Source organism: Ambystoma mexicanum, chromosome 6p (assembly GCF_040938575.1).
Source record: "Ambystoma mexicanum isolate Mex_15411 chromosome 6p, UKY_AmexF1_1, whole genome shotgun sequence".
Classification (NCBI taxonomy): Eukaryota; Metazoa; Chordata; class Amphibia; order Caudata; family Ambystomatidae; genus Ambystoma; species Ambystoma mexicanum.
In genome coordinates, this window is record NC_090935.1 from 1446941068 (window position 1) to 1446954385 (window position 13318).

The following is a 13318-nucleotide window of genomic DNA, read 5'->3' on the forward strand; positions in this document are numbered from 1 at the left end:
GGGCCATTACGAGCCGACAACCCATTAATGGCGCCCCCGCCCGTACTGTGCCCCTTCTTACTGGCATGCGCGCGTACACGTGCCCCTTCGCGGCGGGAATACCGGGATACCGCTAACAGGAGGACATCACAAGTCATGCGGGCATGCACTTAGCGGCATCCCGAAGGCGATAAAGAGGGCCTGCACGATGGCGGTATTACAGGCATCACGGACCACCCGTAAATAGGAACCTGCAGTGCAGCCAACTGCCACAGGTGCACACAATCACCACAGGTGGAGCCAATGGAGTCTGTCACAGCACAAAAGAAGCATACCCACACACCACACCCATTCCAACACCAAAATGATCCCACTTGCTGTAGCAATCATGGGGCTGGAGGACATGCCTGCACTGCTACACCAGCAACAACAACAACAACAACAGCAAGAGGCAGCACAGAGGAGACTCAGGAGGAGAAGGAGGGTGAGTCAGGCCCAGCAAGTACCACCAGTGCAGCCAGTGGTACCACGTAGGCAGTCACCAATACCTCGCATCAGAGCCAGTCCATTCAACCTAACCCCCATGCAGATCCACACCCTGTACCGTTTGGACCGGGACACCATCACCACCATAGTGGACATGATACACGACGACATTGTCAGCCTGATAGAAATCTGCACTGCCATCCCTCCTTTACTGAAGGTGGTGTCTGTGCTCCACTTCCTGGCCACAGCCACCTACCAGCACACAGTGGGCCAAGCTGCATGGCATATCACAACCACTCTTTTCACACATGCTGACCAAAGTGCTGGATGCCCTCCTGAAGCATGCAAGCATCCACATTTCCCTACCAAGGACTGGCCAGGAGCTCGCTGACACTAAAGTAGCATTCCAGGCACTGGCAGGCATGCCCAATTGCGTCAGTGCCCTTGACTGCACCTATGTAGAATTGGTGGTCCCTCATGCCAATGAGGTGGTGTACCACAATCGCAAGCAATACCACTCCATCAATGTGCAGATGGTATGTGACTCCAGCAAGATAATCACACATTGTTGCGCCCGATATCGCGGATCTACACTTGATGCCATGGTGCTGTGTAACTCCACGCTACCCCGCTACATGGAGCGACATGCTGGACGACGTGCCTGGCTGCTCGGTAAATTGCCCGATTGGGCCATGGCAGTGCAGTGCAGTGGGGGAACGAGAAGGGGGGGCGCATACTCCACCTGGGTGAGATTGGGGGGGATGCATACTCCACCTGGGTGAGATTGGGGGGGTGCATACTCCACCTGGGTGGGATTGGGGGGTGTATACTCCACCTGGGTGAGATTGGGGGGGGGATGTATACTCCACCTGGGTGAGATTGGGCAGTGAGTGGACAATGCACTTACAGCTAAACACTGTTGCCCTGAACATCCCAACCTGAACATGACACATCAATGCCATACATAAGACCAATGCTGCACAGCAATGACAACATGCCAGTCGCACAAGCAGGCCACCATGAGTATGTCAAGCGATGGATGACAAAACATGATTACACCTGTGGCAATGCCGCTAGTGGGAATACGTACAGAGTACCATACACCGCAAATATGGGTGGCAAGACATTGTTCCGCATCCACAGTACATCTGCATCAGCATGCAAGTGAAAACCCTGCATCATCTGAACAACGCAATCCACACCATCAGACCATAGTACAGTACACATTGCATCAAAATAACCTGTGTGCATACATCCAGGGACATGTGCATGTCAACACCAAATAGCTGCAGCCATGGCAGTGATTCCTAAAGGTGTCAGGTCAGATAATGACTCACACATACCCTATTGTGCTCCCATACAGGTGATGGTGGCTATCCCTTGAAGCCATGGCCACTTACCCCTGTACGGAACCCGCAGAACAGGCACAAAGAGGAGTACAATCGGGTTCATACCGGTACCCGTGTTGTGATTGAGCAGACCTTTGGCCTGTTGAAGGCATGGTTCCACTGCCTCAGCAGGTCTGGTGGAGCACTCCTTTACGGGCCTGAGAAGGTGGGAAAGATCACCATGGTCTGTGCCATGCTGCACAACATGTGCATCCGGAGAAACGTACCACTGCCACCTGACATTGACCTGCATGCACCGGGTGAGGATGATGATGGAGGAGAAGCAGCACCCCTGGCAGTTTGCGATGCACAAGATGGCCATGCTGTGCGCCAATCACTGATTGACAATTTCTTCTGAACCAAAGGGATGTTGATGGTTATGTGTTAGTACTATACTGGGCACTGGGATCGTGTGGACATAGACACAGGGTGTGTGGGGAGATGGGCACTGTGCGCTGTCATGAATTGAATAAACACACACGAAATGAACAATGTCCAGTCATGATATGATTTTGAACACAACGGGTGTATTAGAAAAATTAACAATATTGTGATTCATCCCTCCACCTCTCACACGCCCTCCCCTCTCCCCCCAAAACCCCAACACGCTATACCTCCCCCCAACACCCCATACGCCCCAAACATTCCATACCCCCCAAACTACACCCCCAAAACACCACCAACACTACCACCCCCCTCACCATTGTCATCCCACACACAATGTGTCAATCATGATCATCCCAAGGTGGCAGTTAGTACATGCAAGGTGGACCGGCTATTTCCGGCCTTTCTTCGGGTCTGGGGGCAGCATGACCGTGTGGCATGCGCTGCGCCTCATCATGTGCACAGAGCTTGAGGGAGTCGAGCTGGCAGGTGTGGTTGATGGGGTGGAGGTGGATGGATGTGTGACCGCCGGCGCAGGTTGTTGCTGCTGCATATGGGCTAGAATCCTGCCAAGGACCTGTGTCAGCGCGGCTAAACTGTCTCGGATGACAATGGTGTCATGGCCATTATGGAAGCCGCATTTGCCTCCCGTATCTGACGGCGTGTCTTTTCCCCTTCCGCCACATACTGGTGGACCAGTTCTATCATAGAGTCCTGGTGGGCCTCAACCCTCGTCAGGCATGCCTCCATGTCAGTGGGGGCTGTGGAGGTGGACGGTGCTGTGGCAGGGTGGCCCATTGCTGGACTGCCCTCTGACGTGGCGGACAGATGCGGACTCCCCAGTACAACCGCATGTACCTGCATGGGGCATACTGGAGTGCCCTGTGTGGAATGCTGGGGGGTGGGCTTGGGGTATGGAGACATACAATGTTGTTGTCCATGTCCAGGAATTCCTCGGCTTGGACCTCCACGTCGCTGAGCGGGGCTATGGCTGCTGATTCACTGATGGAACTGGTGGCAGCAGACTGCGTACCATCACCCTCTGCGCCTGCAATTGGTGTCGACTCTGTAGTGGAAGTGTCATCGGCTGGTGTAGTATCCTCCTCTGCTGGCCTGGGCTGTACTGGTGCCCTGGGTTGCACTCTGGACATTGGTGCTGCCCTCGAAGGGGAAGGCTCAGTGCCTTCTTGTCTGGCCCTCGATCCCTTTGAGGATGTCGATGTCCTTGTGGCAGGGTCCTGGCCTGCACTTTCTGCGTCTGTGGGGGAACAAAAGATGCAGGGCATCCGTGAAGGTGCTACATGCAAGATGCATGATTTGGTGCTGTACAGTATTTCATGTTTCATGCATTGCATTCTTGTAACAGGGTACTTTCAGGGGGGGTGCATATTGGCATACGCCGTGGGCTCTCCATTCTGTACTGATGTCTACCAGGTGGCACACCGTTATATTGCGGTTTGCGTGATGTGTGACATGTGAATGATCCCTGTGTGTTGGGTGTCTGTTGGTAATGGGATTGTCACGTAGCAGGCATTTCATTGTGCCAGGGTTTGGGCCACCATCTGCACATGGATCTGTATATGTGTGTATGATGGCCCATGCACTGCCTTGGTTCACTTTCACATCTGCTGTGCTACGCCAGGCTTTGGTTCTCTGGGGTTTGTGGGGACACTCACCTCCATCTCTCGATGTCGGCACACCTGTCTCCATTTCTCCAATGCCCTCGATGGATTCCATGTTGATCATGGTGCTGCACGTCTCCTCCCATCGCATCAATTTAGTGGGTGAGTGGTCCCCGCCACCTGTAGCCATGGCCTCCCTGCGGTTTGCTGATAGTATGTTTTGCACCCAGAGACGTAGATCGTCCCACCCTTTTCTGCAGTCTTTCAACGTGCGGGGGGCTGGGGTGCCAACCGCTGTCACCTTCCATGCCACCTCCTCCCATATTTGTTTTTTTCGCAGTTGTTGGGCTTCGCGTTTCAAGTTGTTGTCAAACACCTCTTCCGCATGACCTGCCAGCATATCCGCCAGCATGTTGAGCCCCTCGTCAGAGAAGCGCTTCTTGCGCAAGCGGGGGGGGGGTGGACTTCCGAGTTGCCTTTGACATGATGGTTTGATTGGCCCTGCTCTCCACTCTGTAGCACTGCTGTGTGCCGAGGATTGCAATGGATTGTGTTTTTTTAAGATGGCCATCGGCGCATTTCCCGTTCAGGCGCGATGGCGTTACTTCCGGGTCCGGTATTACGAACCCGGTATTTCCATGATGGTATTGCCGGGTCCGTTATTAAGGGGTTGCTCCTGAGCGGAGGCGGTATCATCGGGTCCCGTGATGGCGCTATCAGGGGATTGGGGGGCCTTTAGCGGCATGGCGGTGCAGCCATTACACGCCAATACCACCATGCCGGTAATGACTGCGTTTTTTTCAGCGATTCTCATAATGAGGCACAGTGACTTGGCTTACGTGACTTACCTGCAAATGCCATAATAAAGATAAGGTTTGGCGTGCAGCCAACAAATCCAAAACCAAAATTATTTTCTGCATTCAATTGCAAATTCTACTTATTGCTTGAATAAATCAAATGCATTACAGTAGGAGCCCATGTGAATGACTACATGGCTGGGGATTACGCTCAGACAGTATACCCCAAGCATGGTTAAAACTAAAAATACATCACAGCATAAAGCTTGTCTCTGTGGGTTTCAAGACTAAAAAAGATGCCAGAATGTACTGTGTTGTTCTCCATAGGCTTTCCCACTCAAGATGCCTTCCTCAGCTTAACTATGACCATAGCAGTAGTGGTATCCAGTCAAACAATTTTGTAGCTAGGCTTGCGTAACCAAGTAGTAATTTCAAGAAGATCGACCTATCCAGAACACTGGCTTGATGCAACACTGTCTGTGCTTAACATCCTTACCAATATTTAGTATTGCAGGAAGTCAAGTATATCAGACTTACTATTTGCAAGTAGTCTTTTTGTATATTTATTATGTCAGACATGTCATCTTCCTGTTGCATTGCAATATGGCCCTTTTTCACTTTTTGTACCAGTAAAACACTACACCACAAAGGAATCAATTTTTGTGAACAGTTGTAAGCACAAATGGAGGAAGGGCAGGTAGGTGGAACGGGTAGAGGGTATTTACAAGGTGGAGAAAACATGTTTTTGAGAGGACGGCTGTTTAAAGGAGGAGGAAAGGGGTGTTTCAGGGGAAGTGTTTTACAGGGATATTTCCCCAGTATGCTCATTAAAAAAATAAAATGTGTAACTAAAGCAAGCTTTTTCCAACAAAACAACTTGCATTTGTGTTTCCAGTATACATTGGGAGTTTATTGTGTTTCTTATTTTGCTATTTTACAACATTTTCTCTACATGACCATTTAGAAGTCCAGGTTTTAAGGAGAAAGGAGCATGTGATGACCTTTTTATAAACAATTCTTAATTGACAAGTTTCAGGTGAACGATCTTTGGAAAAATTGGATTTTTACATAGTACTGCTGGTACTATTATCAATCATTCAAAATGGCAGCACCCTCGGAAGTACAGTATGAATGGGATTAATAAGTAATACATACAACCATATACTGATTTTCATTAGGTTTGTGGATCTAATGTTTCATCCTTGTCATGAATCCCCAAAATTGTATGGTCCACTTTTTGTCTAGAACACCAATCAGAAAATGTGGTTGGAGCCAAAAACACAAGATAATCTTTTATGTACAAACACATGTATACCATGTTAGCTAATTTACCAGATTACAGAGGGAGTGAGGGTAACTATCTATGAGCAGTGTGTTAGATTCAAATGCGTGGTATGGATTGCTTTCAGACAATTCATGATGCTTTGTGCCCTTACCCACACTTCAAGACTGAACAGGAATGACATTAACCTATAACAGTATAAAGGAAACACTCAATTATCAACTGTCCAGCTGTATTAAGCTCAGGACAAGATTGCTTACTGAGTTACTTGAACAAAAGCATCCAAGGAGGGGACATGGAACGCATATTTGGAAGTGGCCTTCACGTCTTAAAAATGTATGACTTGGTATATTGTCATCATAAAACATGACCCAGGATGTCTTGGGCGCAGCAGAGCAATGCAAAGAGTTCACAGGGATTGCATGTTACAAATCTCACATTCATGGATTATATTGCACAAGGCGCTGCTAAATGGAGCCCCAACAATAACTGCTGGCACTGTGATGTCTATTTCTTAGAGCATTCAACACCACACTCTCTGATATGGTTCCATAGTGGAATCTGTGCGGGACACCCCTGCAAACCCCCATATTTTTTAAAGGGAGCAGGGGACCCCCCCCCTGTAAATCCTGCTTCCATTGACCCCATAAAGTATCCCCATAAATAATGTCGCCTATGCCGTTTCCCTGTGATTATATGTATGGCGACAATATTTATGGGGATAATATTACCCGATACCTCTGATATGATCCACTTCACTTTGAAACACTTTAAAAGCTAGAGTTTGAGATTCATCCTCGGATGTCAATTTGCAGAAAGTTTTATAAGACACGCCATGGTCACTCACTTGATTGTGTATTAACGTTTCCACTTGGCTCCAAGTCCTGGTGCTCCATGGGATACAACAGCCCCTCTTCTTTCACAATCAAAGGTACAAGTTGCGTGCTATTCTTATGCCCTACGAAAGGAAAAATCTGGTTAAAGTATTGGAATTGCGGCACCAAACATAAGTACCACCAATCACTGCTATCGTAACCACAATCCATTCATGAATAAAGCCATTGGAGTGTGCTAATTCACCATGATTTATGAAAGAGGACATCCCTTAATTCCTGGAATTCATATTCACCAGGAAATAAGAACAGAGGAAAAGAAGTGTCATTTCCTAAATTCAATTGACAAACGAACTAGAACTTCCATTTTCTTCCATCATGAATATAGAAATTGGTAGAGCCTTTTGTATTAACGCGTAATGGGTAACTCTGTAGATGCGAGGGCCTTTTTAGTGACGTAAACAAGAAGTACCATGGCCCTGAACTCAACAACCACTATAAAAAACATTGAAACACTGCTTTTATTCCAAACTGACCAGTGCTTCCTGGTAAAAACATTCTGAAGCCCGCCACTTGGAAACAACATCTTGGCTCATTTTTTGTATAATTTAAGAGGAGATCCCAAGGAAGCCTATAGAATGCATGTAAATCTTGCTTCTATTTTATTTCAGGCTATCATGTGCCAATTTACAGCAATGCCTTTTCAAAGTGATGAAACAGAGGATTATCGGGAGAGCAGGAAAGAGCAAATTGAACAATCGAGTCCAACCCACATTTTTCAGAGGGCACCTTGATAAGCTACTTTCTGGTGACGCAACATTTGATTGGTATGTTAATATATCCGCCTACTTATTTTTTTTTAGGACTTGACCTGTGCCTTTCTGACAATCAGATCATATAAATAACGAAATATGAAAGCAACAGTACAACATTTAGGGTAGCATGGGAGGGAGGGCATATAGGAGGAGCTGTAAGTTAAAATGAACATGCTTAGATTTCATGAGGCACCTGGAAAGCCAGACTGAGTGAGGGAAGGCCTAGGGACTGTAGGTTGGTAGCCACGGATGTAGGCAAGGCTTGCAATCAGGATGCAGTTTAAAAAAATGTACTTTTGGAAAAAACATTTAATTTCAGACTCCAAACATATGATTTCTTTAACTGAAGAAGGAATCTCAGACTTGACCCCCGCCTGTTAATTTTACATGTACTGTGATGGCTTCCTTGAAATTCGTGTGGAGTATTATGAAGGATGGAGGGAAATATTAGAGCAATTTAGAAGAAAAGCAACCAAGCTCATGGAAAATGGAGATATTGACAGCCACAAATGTGTGAATTTAAACAGCATACCTGGAATTTAATAAAAGATCTAAAAAAAAGCAAAAGGAATATTAAATTGTGGGCCAGATTCAGAAAAACTGGCACGAGTAAAACAAAGACTCATTATGCGCTTTTTCCCTTGCACCACTTTAAGAAATGCACAGGTCACCTTAGTCACAAATGGGACTTGCGCATATACTGGGGACTGTGTGACAGCGCAAAAGATTCACTTGCCAGTCCCCTTGCATACATTAGTCTCAGGAGCACGCTCTCCACAATAATGTATTAGAGGCTCCGAGCAGCCATGTTGGTCTTGGAGCACATTTGCTCAACAATGACAGGTCCTGCAAGGAACCGTCATTCTGAAATTTTAACAAAAAAAAGCATTTCTAAACGCAAGTGTGACAGTACAGAAAAATGCATGGCGGGGTCAAAAATGAGCCAGCCTTGCGTTGTGCACCCACCTGCACCTGTTCCCAACTGGTGCATAGGAATGTGACATCTTTCAAGGCACATGCCGTTTGAGAGTTTGAGGTCCGCACACTCCTTTATTTATGCAAATGTGAAAAGGGGGATGGAGAAAGCGAATGTAAATGGACACATTCAGATGCAACTGATTTTCGGCCAAAAGTATCTGGCCCAGTGAGTAACTTCATAGACTACCTTCTTATTTGTCTTGCTCATAACAAGTCCTCACTTAGGGAGGGATATGCCTCCATAAAAACGACATTACTACCCCCTTTCCAACCTCTGATAGAAGGCAGACTTAAGAAAGGGGATGCCATTCCCCAGGGCCATCTTAACAGTTTTGGGGGCACCGAACACAGACAGCCTTGGGCTGCCGCATCCCTCGATAACCCATGTGGCCCCCCCCCGAATCCCATGTGGCCCCCGGAAACCCATGTCCCACTCCCAGCCCCCTCCAAACCCATGTCACCCCACACAACACGACACCCATGCCCCCTCCCAATGTGAAAATTGAAGGTATTACATATCTCAATTCAACAGATACTCCTCTAAGCTTTAAATTGATTATCTAGTTGTTAATAAAATATAAACATTATACATCTGTGATCTGTTTCCCCAAGAAGATGCTATATTAAGGACATTTGACTTTGTTTTTGTGGAGTGTTTTTGTGGAATGGAGTTCCAGGCCCTGCAATTTGGCCTTCTCTCTTACAGAACCACCTTCCCCATTCACTGTGACAAGACGCCACACGGGAGGCCCAAACCATGCGTGTGCAGTGGAAAAGGTGTTTTTGACCGGGCCCCTGGACCAAGTAACTAGCAACACACGGCAGCGGCATAAAATGCGCGAATCTCCATGCAAAGGATCACGGGGCGGGCGACTCTCTGTGAACAAATATCAAGTGCTTGGGCGGGCATACCATGTACACAGCATTACATGCACAGAACAGACTGTTATATATAGATTGTGATGGATAATCTACAGAAAGTCTGCAAAAGCTGTAAACACAATGTGCACAGAATAATTTAGTGCAGAAACCTTTAAGTGAGAGAATGAACAAACATAGTGCACAGAATATGCGCGAATCTCCATGCAAAGGATCACGGGGCGGGCGACTCTCTGTGAACAAATATCAAGTGCTTGGGCGGGCATACCATGTACACAGCATTACATGCACAGAACAGACTGTTATATATAGATTGTGATGGATAATCTACAGAAAGTCTGCAAAAGCTGTAAACACAATGTGCACAGAATAATTTAGTGCAGAAACCTTTAAGTGAGAGAATGAACAAACATAGTGCACAGAATAATTTACACAAGTGTGCACGGCAGAACCTTTCAATGCGAAGTGCACAGAATCATTTATGCAAAGTGTAGAAGATGCTGCATGCGCACTGTGCACATAATCCTTTCCAGCAAAGATCACAGTACCTTTTATATAGCAAAGTGTGCACAATCGTTTATATGCAGAATGCATGGAATCATTAATATAAAAGTGCACAGAATCTATTTTACACAAATTGCAGGCAAACAAGACCACTAGGCCATTCACCTAGTCAAAACTATCTTGTATGTAAGAATAAATAACAGGTGCAAAGTCCTCTACAATTCTACTCAGAATGGTACAGCAACTAAACAAGCTCTTTATATAAGCAGGTACCTCCGAATCTTTTGGTGATACATTCAATGAATAGATTTAAAACATAAGGTCCTCTCTTATTGTGACAACTGATGCTACAGCAGGACCAACACCTGCTGCACCCCACAGCATCCAAGTGGTGCCTGTGCCCTCACTTCTTGCCAAGGTGACTGGAGATTCCTCGCTGGAGTAGCTTATCTTTGTAGGTGCTACCACTTTCGCATTTGCTAATTTGCTAGGGTGGAAACTTTGCCATGCACTGTAGGCTTTGGGAAAGTAAATTGCCTATTCAAATGCACTAGATCTGTTTGTACAGATGCCTCCACCCAACCTACATGCCTCGCTTCAATGCAGCAGGAGGGAGGGTGATGGGGGCAATCTCTTTCATTGCCCAGCCTCCGCCGGCCTAATATCCGGGAGGATTATTCATGCACGCAACACGTGTGCACTAGAGGAGTCAATCCACAGCCCAGAAGATAAAGAGCTAGAGAGTGTGGGTAGGTGGTGGGTGCTGGTCAAGCGAGAGGCCAATGCGGGAAGGATCATCAAACACGCAACTAATGCACGGGCACACACCAAATGCAAACATACAGAGCATGTGCCCACAACCAATGCCCACAGACGCAATTCATGTTCAAGTGCAACTAATTAACGCATACACACGAGTTTGCAACTACACCCGTACGGCACGTGCGTGACTATTGCACAGACGCACCCACGGTGTGCACATACATAGTTACTGACCGGTTCAGAGATAATGGACACCCACAGAATTAATGTGTATGCAACCAAACACAATATGCTCGAGTGCGTGCACAGCAGAATGCGCGCATACACATCGCATGGACAAACTAGCAGTTGAATCCTCAGAGCGTGCGCAAGAACACATAATGTACGTTTAACTAATGTACACATAAACAAGAAACACACACACAGTCACAGCTAATGTCCATGCACACATGAGGTCTGTATAGAGAGATAACACTCACATCCACATACCCGTCGTGGGATGCATGTACAATACACATATATACATATACAGCTACATATACTAATAGAAATGTATAAAATTAATGTACAAACAGATACTTAGTGTACACATACACATGAATACCAAACACACACACATCTAAAAATCCACAACAAACGAATGTGTACACAACAAATGTCAGGGGTGGACTGGATCACCAAATGGTCTTGGGCACCAATGAAAAAGTGCACCACCGTTGCAAATTTCAATTCATTCCTTTCGTGACAAACTGAATATTACCCAAGGGGGAGTTTTTTGATAAAGTGTGCTGCAAATTGTGCAATTTAAAGAACTTTTTTTTCAGGAACAATGGGCAAAACTACCAGCCGCTGGTGAAGTAACTTATCATACTGGCCCACATTGGCCAAAAAAAAAAAAAAGAGTCCCACTTTAACCCAAAAACTGTCCCACGCTAGTATTTTGAATGTTTTTTTCGGGCATTGTCCTGTAGGCCAGACCGAGCCTGGGCTATGCGGTTGGTCGGAGCAAGGCATTAGTCCGTGGGCTCTTTTACTTTCTACTTTTGGAAGCATTTGTGAGAACACAATAACACAGGGTCCAACTGGTTACTGGGATTCCATCTCATGCATTGCTTGTCTGGGAGGAAGGCCCTGCGCGGACGGCCCACCTATGAAGCCGAGAGCTTACTTTTAGCATTTCTGTTTAAGAAAAACACCTATCCAATGTGCAGTGTTGCGAGAGATGGAGTGCCCCTCGAGCTGCAGCCAGAATGCAGCCCTCTTCCCTCTTTGAAGCATCTGCAGATCAACGGGTTTGGAGGCAGGCACACACAAGCTATTCTGATCAGGGTGGAAGGGTGGCTATGTGCATTTAAAGCAGCAGGGTAAGGGCACTGGCACTTACCTAATTTGGAGTCGGCACTCGGCACGGCTGTTCGCGGGGACTCTGTCTCCTGTCATGGCCTCAGGGATGGGTGGCCGGTGCACACTGGACTGCTGGCACTAGTGACACTGCGGCAGTGGCACACTGGCAGGGCCCAACTAGGGCGCACGCACGCAGCAGGCAGGCTCTCTGTCACAAGACAGTCGACAGACGCCACGCCTAGACACCTTCAACTCGTGAAATGAAGGTGGCGTGTAAGAATACAGGCGGAGGCAGGGTGAGCTGAAGGCAGGTAAGTTATTATGGAAAGGGGCCCGCCGTGCCCTTCTACACTTCAACTGGTCCAACGGTACACTGGGTCACGCGAACCAAGCCCCGTACGAAAACAAGGAGATTGGTTCGCGTGCCCCAGCGTTCTATAAATAACATTCTCTACACCTCCCTCCTTAACAAAAACAAGAAACATATCCCATTAAAATATAAAGCTAACATTACAATACTACTTAAATATTATAATGGAGAAAAATTGCATTTAAAACATTTGAACTCCTTCAGACTTCTAAGACTTATATAAAGGTGATATAAGTAAACTTTGTCAGCACTAGCAAATTTCCAATTTAAGCACGGATGAACAACACTCTTTCAATACGATGCATAGTCTTTCATCCACACTGGTTTTGACCTGGATCTCTGATAACTACCGGAACTGTCATTAACATCTCTATCAACAACATTTTCTCTTTCTTCATGAACACTTCTATCAGAACTGTCTTGAGCACCTTTGCCTTGGGCACTCTCACTCCCACCTTGAACACTTCCACTCTCTTCATCTCTTTTCTTTTTGCTGTCATTATTTGACTCATTTTCCTCTACTCTCCTATCCTCGCCATGTGCTTTCGCAATCCTCCCTTTGGACCACACCTCTCCTCCTTCTAATATAACCACACTCTTCCTTACTGCAGAAATCCTTTTTGGACCCACAAACTTGCTGTCCAAACATTTGTTCACCAGTCTGGGATTGTTAACGTATATCATTTCTCCTACTTTCCACTCCCGCTCTTTCACTTTCTCACGGGCATCAAAACACAATTTGTTCCTCTCCTGGCTCTCCCTGATACATTTCATTATCTGTTTTCTATCCACTTGAACTACTCCTGCTACTCCCAACCACCCTGGACACAATTTAGTTCCTGGTTCTCTTCCTTTAAGAGAAACAAATGGTGACACTTTAGTCACTGAATGCGGG

At 46.6% G+C, this 13318-nt stretch overlaps 1 protein-coding gene across 1 annotated transcript in view; it reads right to left on the bottom strand.

Moving 5' to 3' along the window:
* LOC138510498 (zinc finger protein 436-like) overlaps positions 1-13318 on the bottom strand; it is a 254388-nt gene that overhangs the window by 30923 nt on the left and 210147 nt on the right. The window contains exon 9 of the mRNA XM_069626193.1: positions 6786-6896. Coding sequence (XP_069482294.1) covers positions 6786-6896 — 111 coding nt within the window. The remainder of the gene's footprint in view (positions 1-6785; positions 6897-13318) is intronic.